Raw genomic sequence first — 18,006 nt, forward strand, 5'->3', positions numbered from 1 at the left:
TTCTTCTGTAAAAATTAAGAATGGGGTGAGTACAAACGTACTCAGCAAGTCCAACCACACCCACAAAGGGGGTATAAACAGAATATAATGCACAGGATAAACCAAGGATAAGGCTAGGATTTATTTTGCGGAAAGCTAATTTTATGTATGGATTTATTTGAAAAAAAATTTCTTAGAGCAATTCTTTTGTCACCGTATGGGGTTGATCCACACAGGATCTTAGTTTTCAATTGCTACCGGACTCCTCGTTCGCCGTAGCACACGGCACAACTATCGGACATTTCTCTCAAAACCACTCACGCCAACCCATTCATTCCCAGCAGAAACACTAGTTGTGTGACCAAACCATAACTCGCCCAGTACCGTGGGCACGGCTATTCGAATAGATTTGTAACTCTGCAGAGGTGTGCAACTTTACCCACAAGTGGGGGTACCACAGCACCATCACCTTAGTGTCGGTGCAGATCCCAACAAAGCCATTACCCACCTTAGCTAGACCTGACTAGCCACCACGGGATCCATTAAGGGGATCGACCTATCACCGAGGTTTAACCGGGGCATTAGTCTCACAGAGCTTATCCCTTCTTCTTGGTCACCCGTTGCTCTCAGCTCTCCTGATGGCTATCAGACAAACTAGTGGGGTTTATGCTAAGCCGTTGCCCATACAACGGTCGAGTGGTTTGCACGATAGTGGAGTTAGGCAAGATGACACACCAACTCGGTCCTTAACTATGACAAGATGGAGATCTCCCATCTTTGCTCAACCACACAGGTTCGAGCACACCATTCGGCAAATCACACAGAAGTGCCATCCATCTCGTCCAAACTCATCTTTCGAAATTCCACATTTTTCCCTTCCCACACACTCACACATTTTTCCTTTATAAAATGAGTTGTATCGTGTTTAAAGTCCTAAGCGTTCTAGCAGCGATTAACGTCCAAACAGATCACATTTAGACATTAATCTAGGTGATCAAGGAATAGTTATAACAAATCAAGGGGTGGCTATCCAACCATGTTTTCAGCAGGCAAAACATATGCAATTTTATAAAACAGGCCAATAGGTTGTGTTTATAACATCTAGGACAAAATATGCATTAAAGGGCGGGATTGAACTTGCCGTTCACAAAGTCGAGCTCCTGCTCGCTGTACTCATTCTCGGGCTCCGACTCGCAGTACTGCTCTGCGTACTCCGGCTCGCGGTACTGTCCACCAAACTCCTGGGCGTTCTCCTCCTCGGTCACTCCGTCGACTACGAGCGAGAACGGCACAGCGGCACACAAACAAGCACAACATATAAAAATAAAATGAGCTCGGAAGGAAAGGAAATAAAATAGGAGTAATAGATAGTATGTGATTTTAGAAGAAAAAATTTAGGAATAAGAATTAATTGAATTGGAGCTTGGGTGGGTGAAATACGAGAAGTGTAATATAGGGTGTGGTGATTAAATAAAATGGATCAGCTCCAATCATGGGCATGATTTGTACGTGATGGGCTGAGCATGTGTTATCTGTACTTGGGCTTTTAGATGTGATTAACACCTTGGCCCAAGAAGAAAGGAACAGAAAGGGCACGACATACAGGGGCTTCGTGCTCCCTGCGTTGGCCACCATGGGAGGCACGTGAAGCTTCTGCAGCTTGCCAAACGGTAGCACGGCCATCGTAAAAAGAAACTGAGATCATGGGGAGAAAGAGGAGGCCGAGGGGGTTCCGGTTTGGCAGTTTCGAGCATGGGAGGCGCAAGTCGGCTCCGGCCGCGTGGCAGCCATGGCAGTGGCTTCCTGAGCTTCGTTGAGCTCGGCTCAGGAGAGGAGGCAACGATGGGGATGTGTGGAGTTGATGAGAGAAGCTGCCATGGGTCTCACCTTCACCGGGAACAGCTCGAGCGAGGGGATGACTCTCGGTTCTTGTGAGCGGTGGATTAGCTAGTGGAACGGGAAGGCTTAGCGAGCACTGGATGGCGCGGCGGGGAAGAGAACTCGGCATCGCCTTTTATAGGCCGGGGATGGGGATGCAGCCGGGCATGTGCGGCCTCGCGCGGCGCTGTGCTTGACGGCGCTGCAGCTACGCGTGCGCGGGGCTGGTTGGCATGGAGCGGCGCACTGGTGGCCGGCAGCGGGATGCTCGGCGGTCTGCGGCGAGGTGACGGGTGCGGCAGGGCGAACTGTGGCGAGGTGACGGGTGTGGCAGAGTGAACTATGGCGAGGTGACGGGTGTGGCAGAGCGAACTGTGGCGAGGTGGCGGGTGCGGCAGAGCGAACTGTGGCGCGTGTGGTCGCGAGTGACGGGCAGGTGAGGCCAAGAAGTAAAAGACGCCGGCGACGCTGTTCCGAGTGTGCACGTGCATGCTGCCGCTGTGTCTCAGTGTCCTCGAGAGCAAGTGGTGCAAAGTTTGGTCCGTGAAGCTCGCATCCATACAAGTGGCTGCATGCGCATGCTTAAGTGTGCTGCTGCATGTGTGGATGGGGTACGTGTGAGCTCACTTGATGAAGAGAGAAATAGAGATTAGGAGATAAAGGATGCTGATTGGTTCAAGTGTGTGTGTGTGTGAGACAATGATGATTAAGTTTGAGGAAGATTAGGCACACAAGGAGTTGAGCTCAAGAAAGAGTTTATGCAATTAGATTTAAAAAAATGTCTTGAATTCGAATGGTTTTTGAATATGAATTTTCGGGCTATTACAGCGACCGGGCCGGCTTACCGGAGCAACCGGCCGGCTAGCCGCGCACTCCGGGCGGCTGGCCGGCGCCGAGCGCCGGCCGCGGCGTGGGGGCGGCGGACGGGTCGCACGGTGGGGCGGCGGATAGGGTTCTGGCGTGGGTGGAGTGCGGCGTGAGTTCTAGACGCTTCATAGGGTCGCCGAGCCAAAGTGGGTCTTAATGGGCCAGCCCAATTTTTTTTTCGTTTTTGGTTTAACTTCACATGCCTGCAAAGTATACTAAATGAACGAATATTTAAAAAAATTTGACACCATTAGATACGTCGCAACTTGAAGTATTTTTAGAAATTTTTTGGGAATTTTTCATTTTTTGAAATTCAAATTTGAATTTTGAATTTGGGCCAGCTTGAAACCGGCTGGAACCGGAACCGGTTTGACCGGTAACCGCGGTTTCCGAACCGGTTCCGGTCGGGGAAAAACCCTGACTGCGGCCCACGCCTCCAGCGCCGTCAACATTCCTCGTCCCTGGTGGTGCCGCCGTGCAACCCGCCACCACCGTCGAGCTGCTATGTCCTTGTCCATTTTGAATGAGCATGCACCGTGAGCACTTGGCTGCTATTGATAATGCCTTGGGATGCAATCAGATACATTTTGAATCTGAAGAAACGCCCTCAGCTGACAATGGTGATTGGGATGTGGACTTGGTAGGCAGAGCGTAACAGAATTAGAGAGGAGGGCAAGAGGCTGCCGGCCTGTGTCATTGTCAGGATGATCGAGAGCTACATGGCTGAGCTGATTCAGTCTGCAGAAAGAGGCCCATGAAATCTGCCGAAACATACACAAAGGTGGAAGAGACCAGCGCCTAACACTCTGAAATCAACTGCAATGCTTCTTTCTGTAACAACTCCGGCGGCGAGGGAGGCTAGGGGTTCATCATCAGAGATGCAGGGGTCTGATCATTGCAGCCTTGCAGGGAGGGGGCGACTCCCGCATGTACTAAGGGCGTGATTGGTTGTCTTCTCCAGTGAGCCTGGCTCGCATCCGAGAGCCAGGCCCTCAGTAGCCAGGCTGTGTGCATGCAAGAGGTGGTTGTTTGGTTGCATGCTGAGTCCAGCTAGGCCAGCCAGAGATGTTGTTTGGTTACATGCATGCATAGCCAAGTTTGAATTCAGATGCAAGTTCATAGTTGTTTGGATGGCTGGATACAAGTTGGTTGAATAACCTCTTTGTATGAAGTGGTGAGGTTACCAGCAAGCAGTTCATGAGTTTGGATAGGTAGTTTGAACACAATATTACATCAATTTCCTAATTAAATACACAATGGCTAGAGCTTGAACTACCAACATTGCACACAGGACTACTAATACAACATCTCTACGTGAAAAAGGCATCAAGTTGAGATTGTTTGCAGCAGACGCCACACTTCCTGGTTGCCCATAGAAAGTTGAGAAGGCTTCTTCTTTAGTTCTGTATTTTTTGTAGCAAGCACCACTGAAACCATCCACTTGAGCATGGCAATCGCCCCAACTTGAGAACACACCAGTTTGTCGACCAACATGAACTACATACCATGCCATTGATGCAAGCTATGTTGTTGCAAAAAAGAAGAAACATCATTATTGGCAATGGGCATATGCTCAGATTCATTTGGGGAAATAAATATAAATGCACATATGATCAAATTAACAGAACATCATCATTGGCAATGGGCATATGCTCAGTTTGAATTAAGAAAATCAATAGAAATGCACATATGCACATATAATCAAATCAACAGAACCAACATCATAGCAACTTGTCCATGATTCAAACAACATAAAAGCAAACCACAAAGGGCATTGTTCAGAAAACAAATGGAAATAACCTAGTACAGGAATCTAGGTGCGTGAGTGACCCCTATTAGCCCACATGCTATTAGCCCATTCATCCCTCTTCTGAGCCCAAGCTGCATTGTCATCCATAGGAACACCATGCCCCTGATCATAAAGTCTGTTGGGCTCCCAAGTAGACTCAACAGGTATAACCTCATCTCCCCCAAAACCAAGTATCCAGTTGTGTATAATGCAGCATGCAAGCACCAATTTGACTTGTCTTGAATGGGTGAAAGGATTTGTTGTCAATAATACGGAATCGATTTTTCAAAGCCCCAAATGCCCTCTCAACAGTTACACGCAAACTTGAATGCCTCAAATTAAATAACTCTCTTGTATTGGTTGGATAGTGTCGACCACCAAACTCATTAAGATGGTATCTAGTACCCCTGTAAGGAGGAAGGAATCCAGGGCGACATGCATATCCAACATCTACTAGATAGAATTTACCTAGAACAAGTATATATAAACATGCATTAGTCATATTGTTATGCATATTCTGATTCAAATAAGATAGCCAATTTAGTTATTTACCTTCTGCAACCCTTAACCCATCATCCCTCTCTAGTGCATCAGCAAGAATTGTGGCATCATGTGCAGATCCCTCCCAACCAGCCAGCACATATGTGAATTTCAAATCAAAGTCAACTGCAGCTAGCACATTCTGTGTGGGGTAGTTCTTCCTACCTCTAAAGGCTGCTTGCATCTTAGCTGGCACTCTAGCATATACATGAGTTCCATCTATTGCCCCAACACAATCCTACATGGCACCCAATAATTCTTGTTACATGCTATACACCAAATTATGCAAGATTTATTATTAATTATACTAATTGTTCATTACCTTAAAATATGGATACCATCTGTGGCTGTTCCTGACCTTAAGTGGTGTTTCATTAAATGGAGGTTGAATCAGGTCATGCCTAAGTTCCCCAATAGCATAGAGCACCTCCTTAAAATATCTATGCACTGTCTCAACAGACCTCCTCCAATTTTGGTGTATCACTCTAAAACGTTGGTTGTGGCCGACAACATGCAAAAGCATTGCAACTTGCTCTTCTACACTGCTATGTATGCTGTCTCTAAGCAGATTTTTTCCCCTAAGCAAATTGCAAAGCTGAAAGAAAGGAGCTCTCCTCATACGAAGCATGTTTACACACTCTACATCATTGCAGTTATAGATTTTGTTCAGGTTCTTTTGTCGTTCCTCATTCATAACACTCATTGGGGCATAAGTAATACTAGGTCGGGACAGTTGACCCATTCTAATCCTACTGATAAAAAATACATACATAGCAGTGACTAGAGCAGCTGCATGAACAATAAGCATTTGTCTTTGGTCTTCCAGGACTATCTAAAAAATTAGAATAAGGAGCTTAAGTGTTTGCACAAACATGAAGTAAAGTGTCCTCATATTACAACACAGAGGTAACATTGGCATGGACAAGTGTACTCAGATTTGCAAAGAATGGATCATTGGCATGGAAAAGTTTGCTCAGAATAATAAAGATGCATCATTGGCATGGACAAGTTTGCTCAGATTAACAAAACAAGAATCATTGGCATGGACAAGTTTGCTCAGATTAACACAATCTACATCATTGACATGGACAACAATGCTCAGATTCACAACATAAAGCACCACTGATATGATCAAATGCTCAGATTCTTCCCACAAAAAATACATCCATGGCACAGCAAAGCACAGAAGAAATTAGGAGGAGGGGTTTGTGCTTTCGTTACCACAATAGGAGTAGCAGCAAGCCAATTGACGACCAGATCTGAGGGAAAGAGAAGAAGGACCAGCATATCTGAAGTCCTACACAAAAAAGAAACTCGATTTCACCATGCAGCATACCAATCTTTACTAGAACATAACCAAAATCGAAATAAATGCAAGAAAGATAGATCTTTACCTCTACACAAGCAAAGAACTTAGATCCAGTGAGCGGTTGCACCTTTGAGATCACGATTTGGGGAATCTAGGGTTAGGAAAATCCAATAAATCGGCACCAACCAGAAAAGAAAGGGGCTAGGGTTTCGAAATCACTTGCCTCGCAGCTCGGATTCCTCACTAATGTCACCTACAAATCGAAGCACAGAGAATAGAGGAGGGATTCGATCTGCTTGTGCAAGAGCAAGAGGGGAGCGGGGATGAATCTCAGAGGGCGAGGGGAGACGACGAACCTGCTGGACGGCGGTGAGGACCAGAGGAGCGAGTGGGAGGTGGGAGGAGGAGCGGTGAAGATATATACGCGAAGAATGGCGCGAAATCGCAGCAGTAACCCTAGTCCTTCCCGCCTGCACGCGCGCAGCCATTTTCGTCGCCCGCGCACTCGCCGCCGCACCGAGTGAGCCTGGCTCCGGGGAAACGAGGGTTTCAGCCGTTTCCCGCGAGCCAGGCCCGGAGGCCCCTTTTGCATCCGCCTGGCCAGGCCCAATACCTAATACAAGTAACCAAACAACCCAAGGTTGCACCCCGCGAGCCTCGATGAGGGGTCATGCGACCAACCAATCACGCCCTAAACCCGCTTCAGGCTGAAGCAGTGGCATCTGGCATGTCTCGAAGGAGTGCAGGCGGCCATTGATTTGGGCATCTCCAGAATTGAGCTAGAAACTGACGCGCGGCAAGTTCAGCAAGCTTTTGAGTCCAAATGCTGGGAACTGTCGGTGGTGGGGAGCTTGATTTCCGAGCTGAAGGAATTAGTTGCTCTGAATTGTATTTTTAACTTACAGGCCGTTCCTCGATCTTGTAATAGAGTGGCGCACGAACTAGCTGCGCTCTGGCGTGTGTGTTCTGTGGAGGCTCCTATACTACCTCATTTCCCGTGCTGTATTCAGAGCATTGTAGCTGCTGAGAGTGCAGCGGATAAGCAATGGAATGAAAAATTCCGTTTCAAAAAAAAAACTGATCCACCAGTTATCCTCCCAACCACCGGCGGCCAGCAGCTCCGCACCGTCCGCTCAACCCACCACCACCGGACCTTTCTACCACCTCTCCCTTCCTTTTCTAAGCTCGGAGGCTATAGGAGCCTTTGGATCGGTGGCCTCCGGCGAGGTCGTGTAGAAGAAGAGCGAGGTCGTGGAGAAGACCCACCTGCAGCGATCGACTCGCGACTTCTGCAACGGATCCACGCGTGTGTTTTGCGCGTTGAAGCCCTCGCGTTAATGTTTCTCCAACACATTACTTATCCCTCTCACCAATACTGAAAAATTAATATTTTAGTGATGGAAGTGCTCCAGCAGATTACCAATTCAATCTCTATTACCTATAAAGTTTTGGTAATCACCAAAACACACCTTCTTCTCCCATAAATATAAGGGATTTTTCCTCTACCCTATTCTTGGTGATTGCATTTCGGCAATTTGCTGCAGCTACTATTACCTAAAACATAAAAATAGTTACTATTATCAAAACACACCTTGTTGAAGGCGTCATTCTTTATCCCTCTTCCCTCCTCTCCGGCGAGTTTTCCGGGTGAAAACCTTGACCTTTTTGGTCGGACGATGACAGCGCATGTGGCGTCGCTCCCTTACTGAAGGCGTTGTCTTGAAGCTTTCCGATGGTGGTCGTCTACTCTTCTTGGAGAGTTTCCGCTTCTGCGCCTGCCTTTTCGCTTGTTTCATCTACATCATCCGGGTTGCTTTGGTCGTCATCTGGCGGATGCTTTGCCGCCTCTTTGTTCGCTGACGGATACTTTGTCGTCGTCCTGCTCTGGCGGATGCTTTGTCGCCGTTGTCGTGTTGGTTGGTGATCTCTTCGGATCTCTTCGGACGAATGCTTTGCCGTCTCGGTGGGTCGGGTAGATGCTTTGCCACCTTTATTGTGGTGTCGGCCGTTGAACCCTTGGCGTTGTAGTTTCTGTTGCAGGTTCGGTTGTGTGGTCGTCTAGGTTTGTGGGTTCCCCTTTATCTCCCCTATTATTCTTGCTGTTCTTGTTTGTTGTATAGGTCGCGCCGCCACTTGCTTGGTGGTGCTCTGTTTTCGCCTTTATAGCCTCTGCCTATTAAGGTTTGTAATGGTCGTATTGCTTTCCTCTTAATGAAATACGTGCTCAGTCACGTTCGCGAAAAAAAGAGATATCTGATGGAGATGTGCTTACTTCAAGTTCACCTTACTAATAATTTATTATTATTATTAAGTTGAAGAAATGTCACAAAACCAATATTTATGAAACCGGTGCCCAACATGTAACATAGTACACTCGCTACATCATATCGAGCAGGAGCAATTCCGCCCTCTAAAAATTAACGTCGACAAATTGCAGCCTTCATCCGGGTTAAACACAATATACGACAATTTCACTGGAAGTTGAGAAAAAGAAAAAAAAAAGGGGGGGGGGGGGGGGGGGGGTAATTTCGGTTGGTACTGTAACTGGCCTGCACTGCACCCATAGGCCATTTATGCATGGGTAATGGGTTCCTCATTAGCAGACGCCGTTGGTCTTCTTCTTGGCCAGGACGGCCCTCTTCCAGAGCGAGATCACCTCGCGCTGCTTGTCCTTGTCCCTCTGGCTGGCCTCGGCGGCGGCGAGCGCGGCGAGGTCGCCGCTGGGGGCGCGGGCGGGCAGCCCATCCAGCTCGTGCAGCACCTTCTCGATGTCGAGCACCAGGCGCTCGGCGAGGGTGCGGCTGAAGTCCTCGCGGATGACCACGCGGAGCACCGTGACGTGCTGCGCGTCGGGGGGCATGGTGTAGGCCGGCACGATCCAGCCGAAGCGGCGCAGGAAGTCGGAGATCTCGAACTCGTTGTGCCGGCTGCTGTCCTTGAGGGAGAAGGCCACCAGCGGCACGCCGTTGTCCTTGGACACGATGTTGAACCGGCCCGTCTTCTCCAGGCCCTGCTTCAGCACCATCGCGTTCTCCTGGCAGTTCTCCATGATGTTCTTGTAACCCTGCATTATTATTGGTAGGAAGCACACGTTTTTCTTATTTTTTGTTTTAAGAAAATTCAGAATACTCTTTTACACACATAATCCATTGATGGTATCAGGCGATGGCAAATTTTACCTCAAAGCCAAGGCGGATCAGCTGGTAGTACTGCGCGATGACTTGGCTGGAACCTGAAATCATGGTGGGCGCCGTGAGCACAATAGCCAGACTGTGGTGTGTGCACAGGGGGAAACAGGGCAGGATGAAGTAAGAGACCTTTGGAGAAGTTGAGAGTGAAGGTGGGCTGGTCGGCGCCGAGGTAGTTGATATGGAAGATGAGCTCCTCCGGCAGGTCCTCCTTGGTCCTCCAGATGCACCACCCGATACCGGCGTAGACGAGGCCGTACTTGTGCCCGCTGACGTTGATGCTCTTCACCAGCGGCAGCCGGAAGTCCCACTCCAGCTCCGGGTACAGGAACGGCGCGATGAACCCGCCGCTCGCCGCGTCCACGTGGATGGGCGTGTCCCAGCTGCGTGCGCATTCAGATCAAGCTCGTCGTTAAGGATCGCACGGCTGGCATGTCACCATACGTGGGTAGAGAGTGCCAGTTACCCTGTCTCGGTGTTCTTCTGGGTGAGCAGGTCGTTGAGCAGCTTCACGTCCTCGAACTCGCCGTTGAGCGTGGAGCCGAGGATGGCGGCGACGCAGATGGTGTTCTCGTCCACCATGTCCACGGCCTTCTGCGGGTCCATGACGTAGTACCCTTCGCTCAGCTTCACCTCCTTGAGCTCCACCTCGAAGTAGCGCGCGAACTTCTCCCAGCAAACCTGCATTTCCCAGCCGATTATTCAGAAGATCTATCCAATGGAAATAAACTAGCACACTGGTACTTGCATACCAAATGATTGGGCTACTGGTTGTGGAAAATTGGGCGTTGCGATTTCTGCTTACTTGGACGTTGGCGCCGGTGACGATGTTAGGCTTGTCGCAGGGCTTGCCGGCGGCCTTCATCTTGTTCTGCCAACGCCTCTTGAACGCCAGTCCGGCGAGCATGATGGCTTCGGAGGAGCCGACGGTGCCGACTCCGACGGCAGTTTCGGAGTCCCCGAGAGGGGCGTTGAACAGATGAGCGATCATGTTCACGCACCGGTTCTGTAGAATCACCGTTGATGTTAGTTAAGATTCACAAATCACAACGATGGTCGTGCTGCATTTTTTCCTTGGATAGTAAATATTGTTTCTAATTTCAGAATTGGAAGAACTTCTGACTCACAATCATTATTTTGAGAAAATATTTTTAAAAAACATTTCTCAAAGAATTCGTCAATCTTAAGAAATTTAAAAGGCAGTTGCAATTTGCAAATACCTGACTACAGAGGGAACTGTCATTATAGCGCTTGCTGAGATTTTTTTTCCCGACTAACGGGTGCTGAGATTTCACACTGGTTAAAGTTTGGAATCCGATGCTAAAACCACTCCTGAGAAACGTAGAGAATGATTCGAATACTAGTGGGGGGGGGGGGGGGTGGGGGGGGGGGGGAGATAGTGTTGGGCTTGTGCTTCAAGGAATGGCCGGTGTACACCAGCAAAAAAAAAGGAATGGCCGGTGGATCGATCTAGGTGTCTCGATGATTCATGCGCGCCCGCCACGAATCATCACAGACTATTTTCTTTTTCAGGTCAATCTTCGTTTTCGAAGCGCCTCGCCTCCTGATCTCAGAGGCGGAGCCAGGATTTGATCATTAGAGGGGCCAAGCAGTAATTGAGAGGGGCCAACAGTCTTACCGCAAATCATCGCTGGATGAGTTTCACCTTCGCTAATGGTGCTACGGGAGCATTAGGGGGGCCAGGCCCCTGCCCGCCCGCCCCCTGTCTCCGCTCGGGGTGGGCAAATATAACCGAGAACCGAGAACCGAACCGTAAATACCGAGAACCGGAACCGAGGAAATTCGGTTCTGCTTCGGTTCCTGGTTCTGAGGAACCGAATTTTACTTGGTTCTTCGGTTCTTACGTTCGGTTAACCGAAGAACCGAGCCCACACAAATTTAGCCCAACTAGTCTATCCAAGGCCCAATCCGGCCCAACTACAAACCCTACCCCGAGTCATCCCCACCTCAGCCGCCTGACTCCCCCCAACCCGCGCGCACCCAGGCGGCCACCCCGCCCGCTCGACTGCTCGACCACGCCGCCAGCCCCCGCAGTCGCCTGGCCCCCGCCTCGCCCCGCTCGGCCGCACGGCCACGCATCCGCGCCCCACGGCCCCGACCTCCGACGGCGGCGGGCCCTTGCCTCCCTGCGCCTCCCTGCCTCCCTCCCTCCTGGCACGACCTCGCGGCCGCAAGAGCAACGGTAGCAGCATGCAGCCACGGAACGGTTCGGCGGCGGCGGATCGACGGTGGGGGCCGCGGGACGGCGCGGCGGAGGCGGATCGACGGTGGGGGGCCGCGGGACGGCGCGGCGGCGGCGGATCGACGACGGGGCCCGCGGGACGACGCGGCAGCGGCGGATCGGCGACGGGGCCCGCGGGACGGCGGGACGGCGCGGCGGCGGCGGATCGACGACGGGGCCCGCGGGACGGCGCGGCGGCGGCGGATCGACGACGGGGCCCGCGGGACGGCGCGGCGGCGGCGGATCGACGACGGGGCCCGCGGGACGGCGCGGCGGCGCCCAGCGAGGCGCGGTGGCGAAGCGAGGTGCGGTGGCAGCACCCTCTCCAGTGGACTCGGTAAGTTCGATAATAACCGGAACCGAACCGAACTTACCGAAACCGAACTTCCTCGGTGCCTATTCCTGTAAAGAACCGATCGGTCTCTGATTCTTAGGTACCGAACTTGTACAAAACCCGAAGAACCGAACCGATCGGTTCGGGAGGAACCGAATGCCCAGGCCTAGTCTCCGCCCCTGCCTGATCTAACCCAACTGTCTGATCAAGGCAGGTGTGCTGAACTCCTGAGAGCAAGTATTGTAAGAGGTTGTAAGCAGACTAAATGTTGAGGTGAAGAAGAGAGAAAAAGTGAGCTGCTAGAACCAAGAAATTTTGTCAGAGGGACAACTAGACTATATATTAATGATGAAGAACTAACTACTACATGAGTGGACTGAGAGGTCGGCTTTAAGGATCCTTACAGCCAGCAGCCGGCTATATCTATTATCTTATTATTTGGCCAACAAACAGAGCCTCCACGTTCGCTCTCAAGGTCTAAAAAATTTCCTCGTTAATCGGAGAAAAATAGAAAAATAAAAATTACCCACCACTGCCATTATGATAAATCTATTATCTTATTATTTGGCCAACAAACAGAGCCTCCACATTCGCTCTCAAAGTCTAAAAAATTCTTCGTTAATCGGAGAAAAATAGAAAAATAAAAATTACCTACCACTGCCATTATGATAAAAAAAATAGCCTAAAATACCCCTATGCCTAATTAAAAATCAACCACCAATGCCATTATGAAAATTTAAATATAAAATGTCATTTAACTATGTGTTAGTTACAAACATATACTATTAATGAAAACTAAATCTAACAACAATCAATCAAAATAAAATAAAAATAAGAATAATTATATGCATAATATTATTAAAGCTAACACAAAACAAATTATTATTATAGGTAGATCATATTTGAATTGTTTTAACCAATAATAAAACATAATTTACGACAATGAACAGGATGATGTATGGTAAAAAATATTATAATCTTTAACTATGGATACAACACCATGCGAATTTTTGAATTTTCAATACTAGCCGCGCAAATGCGCGGGCTATACACCTAGTCTATTATATTATTAAAGGAGTGTTAAAAGAAGCCACCACGTTCGCCGAGAGGGTCTAGAAATTCCCACGTTAATCTAAAAAAGAGAAGGATTTGCACTTTTAGATTTTATGAAGATCTAACGGTCAAGATTAACCAAAAGAGTCCACATCAAATACAATTAGTAACAAAGAGTCCACATCAAATACGATTAGTATATATAATTTCGGAATTTATAAATTAATAAAACTTGCCTTCGATTAAAAATCCTTACCGAATACGATAAGTAAATAGCTACTAAAAATTATTTTGCTGTACGCCTAGAGAAACTGATTAGGCTAACGGGCGAGTTCACATCAAATACGGGTTGTATATATAATTTCAGAATTGATAAATTAATAAAACTTGCTTTCGATTAAAAATCCTTACCGAATATGAAAAGTAAATAGCTACTAAAAATTGTTTTGCTGCATGCCTAGAGAAACTGATCAGGCTAACGAGCACTCCAACAAAACGACGGGAATGACTTGCATATGCCCGTATTGGGCTATGGAATTGTAGTTCAAATATTTGTGATACATGTATCCATATCAGATTGTTTCAATTTGGGCATCGTGCGGGTGTGTTCTTTCATGCTGTGGAGTGTGGCTTCCATCACCAAACTGTATGTCTGTATGTCGAGCTGAAGCATTACGAAGATCTAACTATCTAGACTAACTCAAAAAATCCATATTAAATAAGAATACTATATATATTTAAAATTTTAAAAATTAGGAAATTATCATAAATAAATTAGCAGTTTACACAATGGCTCCATGTCAAATCAGACTAATAAAAAATTAAATATGGAATTAAAGGATAAAGAAAATTAGCAATCAATTTGCATACCAATTGGGATGCAAAATAGCTACAATAGAAGTCTATGACAAATACAATTACTAAATAGATATTTTTAGAATTTTATTTTATGAAATAAATTACAAGCACACATGCTCACAAACATGCACACATACTCACCTCTATGAATACGTGCACGCAACTCTACCACTCTCGAGCACCTCCAGGGGATTGAGCAAGTAGATCCCAAAGTCACTACAAGCATCTCGCTGTCGACTGGCATATCTACTACCACTGAATGTGAGGACTCATGCTGAGTCGAGAACTTTTAGTCTTGAACACAAGTGGACAAGTTCTACCATATGAGCTAATCTTAGTTTACATCTAATTTTAGAATTATAAATAACACAAAATATTATTGTGATACTTTGATTAGTAAAAAGCTAAATTTAGAATAAAATTATAAAACTTAGTAATAATAGTATGAACAGTTGGTTCCATCGAAGTAGAAATAAATGGCCCTACTTCTGGAATGCTTAAAAAAAATGTACACATATACCTCATCACTATGAGAAAAAAAGAAACTACCTAGAGAAAAAAATGAATTTTATGTACATATTACTATGATAGCTGAAATCAGACTAGCCGCACTATTAGCGCGGGCCACCTTGCTAGTTATTAATATTGCTCTGATATCATAAAAGGTCACAGCTTGAACCGAAAGAGCAACTTGGCCTTTTCCCTCTTGGCTCTCCTAATTTTGTCGTTCCTTAATGACACATTTTTCATTCAAAAAGGGCATGAACTATATGTTAGAGTTACAGCCTTTTTAAAATGCGCCCTCAGCTCCACCTTTCGGCCGTGCAAATGACCAACACCACCACATCTCCCCAGCTCCAAACCCACTTGTTTGCTTTTGTGGATAGCAGCGGGGCCAGCAGATCTCTTCCGATATCCTTCTTTTTTCTCTGAGAAAAGAATCTCATTGGGCCATGAAGCCACCCCGGTTTGTTTTATTGCCGTAGCTTATTCAGGTGCCTCGGGACGGGGGAGCCAGGTGCAGCGTACAGGCATCAGCAAGTTGGGCGAACGCCGCCGGTGCGTCACATGCAGTTCTCGATCGCGACCGGCGTCCACCGGTGGGCAAGCGCTACCGTTTCACAGACACTCGCGGTTACACCGGCTGCGGCTGCACACGTTCCCCATTTTCCCTTGGTTTCGGACAGGCAAAAGGAAAGGAGTACGTGCACGGGCCAAAAATACTGTACAGTTGTACAGTGAAGATGTACTCTGCAGTGTATGATGCAAAGGAATAGTGTTCCCCAAAAGCAGGACCGATAACACAACTACAGCAGCCTCCTCGTGGGTAGGATAGGAGGCAATGACCTTTTCCATGACCCGTGCGCCACAGATCCAGGATCAGATACTGCTAATCTTGCTTCAGGTTAGTCGAACACTCGGGGAGTTCAGGATCGGGATCGGTGGCCTTTTCCACAATCTGAACTCGTCCTCCTGCGTCGCCTCATCATCATCTTTCGTTTGGTGCTGCCGACCGAAAGGATGGGAGCACCGCTACGGGCCCACCGCCCACGGCACCACCGGCTGCCGTGGCTCGGCGGGAAATTAAAAAGTCGGCGAGTAGCAGGCCATGCCCGATGGCATAGGCGACCGGGCCAATTGGCAGCCAGCAGCCGGCCAGTGGGCTCTCTGATCTGAAATCACTGCGGGCACTCTGGCAGGCAGGCACTGGTCACGCACGTTCTTGGTTTCGGAGATGGACATGCAAGGCAAACACCAGAAAAGAAGAGGAGTCTTTGCTTGCGGTGTCGGTGGCCGCTGGTAGGCTGCCACGAACACCGCAGGCAAATAGCCCGTTTAGTTACCAAAAATTTTCACCCAAAATTTTTTATCTCCCCTTTAAATACATGCATATAGTATTAAATATAGTTAAAAAGTAAAACTAATTGCACAGTTTGAATGTACACGACGAGACGAATATTTTGAGACTAATTAGTGCATAATTAGTCATAAGTGCTACAGTAACTCACATGTGCTAATGATGCGGTCAAAAGCCTCAAAAGATTCGTCTCACGGTTCCCAAATGAGTTCTGAAATTAATTTTTTAATTAGTGTCCGAAAAACCCTTCCGAAATCTGATCAAACAGTCGATTTGACATCCAAAAATTTTGAACTAAACAGCCAAAGACGACGAGCAGGCTGGTCTCGAGGAAATCTATCCGGCCGGCCACGGGCTACGCGTCTGACCACGTGACACTTAGTACGTTTTCTTCGGCGCCTGTGGCTTTCGTTTCTGTCGACATCGCTGCTACTGCTAGGCTGCCGGTTTCGTGCCTGGTCCACCCTGCAGGCTACACGGACCAGTGTGCTCTCTCCGTTACGCTTGTTCATGCTTCAAAGGCAGGTATCCGGGAGAAATGGGCAGTACAGCACTGACTAGCAGTGCTCGTTCCAACACAGTGAAAGGGGAAATGGAGGAATGGACTAGCGGAGGAAGAGAAGTCCAGGCGGAGAGCAGCAGGGAGAAGAGATGGCAGATTGGAACTTGGGGGGAGGCTTGCAACGCGCATGTGATTGCTGCCTGGCTGCATGGCTTGGGTACTCGATCGTTCTCTTTTGGATTGCTTTCTGGATCCAAGGCCAGATTGTTCTCCGAAAATAAACTAAAATATCCGCGGCCAGATCAGACGCCAAGTGGGCCAGTCAAAAACCAGGGCTCTGTTTCCAACCGCGAGGACCAATCAGAAACAGGGTCTCGCCGGCGCCGCCGCCGGCCCAAGCAGAGGCAGCGCAAGGGGAAAGTAATAAAGGACGATGGATTTGAGACTTGGCACCCAGCCATCCAGGGATCATCAGGCGAGAGAGACGATGCGGTGCCGACGGCCGATCGACGGAGCGAAATAAAGGAAGCCGGCGTACCTGGAGCTCGGTGGTGACGGGGTACTCGTCCATGTCGACGTAGTTCTTGTTGACGGAGGCCTGGATGAGCTTGTCGCACTCGGGTTCCATCCACGTGGTGACGAAGGACGCCAGGTTCAGCCGCGGGTTCCCGTCCAGCATCAGCTCGTCGTTGATGATCTGGTACGCCGCCTCCTTCGGGATCGACTGCTCCGGCATCCGGAACCTGCGAGATAGAAAGGTCGCTACTAATAAGGTAACAGTACTAATGCTATCGACGGCAGCAAGGGCGGCTAGGCGGCGGCGAGCCGCCGGGAGGAGACGGTCGATCGACGTGCCTGGGGAGGGAGGCGCGGACGTAGCGGGACGCGAACGTCGAGTGCACCGACTCATCGGAGCCGCCGCCGACGCCGTGGGACAGCACCATCTCGCTCGCTCGCTCGCTCGTCGATCTCTCGCCACCGGCAGCCGGGGAGGAGGAAGAAGGCTCCTCTCTCTCTCTCTCTCTCTCTCTCTCTCTCTCTCTCTCTCTGCTCTGACTGGGGCCTTCGCCGCTGTTGGCTTGGGGGAGGGGGTGATGAGCAAGAACTCGGTCGTAGCTGTTGGCTTCCAGGATGTTAAATAGTGGAACGCGAAATGGTGGACGCGTTCGCTGAATTTTCTTTTGAGGACGCCGCCGCGGCGGCGACGGTGTGGACGAAGTGAAACCGGTCGGTGAGCTCCGAGCCCATCTCTACCTGAGGCAGGTAAGTTTTTTTTTCCTTTGCTCCTTCCACGTTCCTCGATCGATCTCCTCCTTCGTTTCCTTTTCTTCTCCCTCTTGAAAAAATGGTATTTGTCGCTTTCCTTTTATAATTTTCTCTTGAATACTACTAGTAGTAAAGGGTTAGTCCACGTGTTGGTTTCCTTGATGCCGGGGAAGCGTGAATTAATGCGTGATGTGGTATGATGGGCGGTGTGGGGCCGACCAATAATCGATTCTGCTCTTGTTTTGCGACGCGCTTTACAACTCCTGTACTGATTTGAAAACGGTTTGTTTTCTGTAACCTAACATGCGTTCAGCAACAGTCGTTTCTTCAGTAGGCAGATTGA

At 48.6% G+C, this 18,006-nt stretch overlaps 3 protein-coding genes across 6 annotated transcripts; all 3 read right to left on the reverse strand.

Moving 5' to 3' along the window:
* Positions 1–3,863: 3,863 nt before the first annotated feature.
* LOC120693494 lies at positions 3,864–6,940 on the reverse strand. Of its 3 annotated transcripts, none has more exons than XM_039976939.1 (5): positions 6,719–6,940; positions 6,586–6,615; positions 6,448–6,489; positions 6,275–6,342; positions 3,864–4,246 (listed from the first exon to the last, which is right to left on the reverse strand). In XM_039976939.1, the coding sequence occupies exons 1-5, from the start codon at positions 6,848–6,850 to the stop codon at positions 4,222–4,224; spliced, it is 297 nt and encodes a 98-aa protein (XP_039832873.1). In that variant the 5' UTR covers positions 6,851–6,940; the 3' UTR covers positions 3,864–4,221. The 3 variants fall into 3 exon arrangements, with proteins under 3 accessions (XP_039832873.1, XP_039832872.1, XP_039832871.1); XM_039976938.1 differs by having other exon boundaries at positions 6,275–6,350; XM_039976937.1 differs by lacking the exon at positions 6,448–6,489 and having other exon boundaries at positions 6,275–6,352.
* Positions 4,428–6,267, reverse strand: LOC120693493 (protein ALP1-like). Its single transcript, XM_039976936.1, has 3 exons — positions 5,376–6,267; positions 5,066–5,291; positions 4,428–4,981 (listed from the first exon to the last, which is right to left on the reverse strand). Exons 1-3 carry the CDS (start codon positions 5,859–5,861, stop codon positions 4,686–4,688), a joined length of 1,008 nt encoding a protein of 335 aa, XP_039832870.1. The 5' UTR covers positions 5,862–6,267; the 3' UTR covers positions 4,428–4,685.
* A 1,706-nt stretch (positions 6,941–8,646) lies between the features above and the next one.
* LOC120690436 (glutamate decarboxylase 1-like) lies at positions 8,647–17,629 on the reverse strand. Of its 2 annotated transcripts, XR_005681746.1 has the most exons (8): positions 17,253–17,629; positions 16,936–17,140; positions 10,356–10,556; positions 10,017–10,231; positions 9,680–9,933; positions 9,542–9,594; positions 8,890–9,426; positions 8,684–8,822 (listed from the first exon to the last, which is right to left on the reverse strand). XR_005681746.1 is itself a non-coding variant. In XM_039973076.1 (7 exons), exons 1-7 carry the CDS (start codon positions 17,339–17,341, stop codon positions 8,959–8,961), a joined length of 1,485 nt encoding a protein of 494 aa, XP_039829010.1. In that variant the 5' UTR covers positions 17,342–17,629; the 3' UTR covers positions 8,647–8,958. The 2 variants fall into 2 exon arrangements, 1 of the variants encoding a protein (XP_039829010.1); XM_039973076.1 differs by having other exon boundaries at positions 8,647–9,426.
* Positions 17,630–18,006: the final 377 nt, after the last annotated feature.

This window comes from Panicum virgatum, chromosome 9N (assembly GCF_016808335.1).
Source record: "Panicum virgatum strain AP13 chromosome 9N, P.virgatum_v5, whole genome shotgun sequence".
Classification (NCBI taxonomy): domain Eukaryota; kingdom Viridiplantae; phylum Streptophyta; class Magnoliopsida; order Poales; family Poaceae; genus Panicum; species Panicum virgatum.

Excerpts from the sequence above, each read along its gene's own strand:
- LOC120693493 (XM_039976936.1), bottom strand. The coding sequence starts at position 5,861 with ATGCTTATTGTTCATGCAGCTGCTCTAGTCACTGCTATGTATGTATTT. Across the intron at positions 5,292-5,375 it reads GATGGTATCCATATTTTAAG|GATTGTGTTGGGGCAATAGA; the intron begins GTAATGAACAAT and ends GGTGCCATGTAG. Across the intron at positions 4,982-5,065 it reads TGGGTTAAGGGTTGCAGAAG|GTAAATTCTATCTAGTAGAT; the intron begins GTAAATAACTAA and ends TACTTGTTCTAG.
- LOC120693494 (XM_039976937.1), bottom strand. The coding sequence starts at position 6,850 with ATGGCTGCGCGCGTGCAGGCGGGAAGGACTAGGGTTACTGCTGCGATT. Across the intron at positions 6,616-6,718 it reads TCCTCACCGCCGTCCAGCAG|GTGACATTAGTGAGGAATCC; the intron begins GTTCGTCGTCTC and ends TTCGATTTGTAG. Across the intron at positions 6,353-6,585 it reads TGAGGAATCCGAGCTGCGAG|AGGACTTCAGATATGCTGGT; the intron begins GCAAGTGATTTC and ends TCTTTTTTGTGT.
- LOC120690436 (XM_039973076.1), bottom strand. The coding sequence starts at position 17,341 with ATGGTGCTGTCCCACGGCGTCGGCGGCGGCTCCGATGAGTCGGTGCAC. Across the intron at positions 9,595-9,679 it reads CACTCTCAACTTCTCCAAAG|GTTCCAGCCAAGTCATCGCG; the intron begins GTCTCTTACTTC and ends CCATGATTTCAG. Across the intron at positions 9,427-9,541 it reads TGATCCGCCTTGGCTTTGAG|GGTTACAAGAACATCATGGA; the intron begins GTAAAATTTGCC and ends ATAATAATGCAG.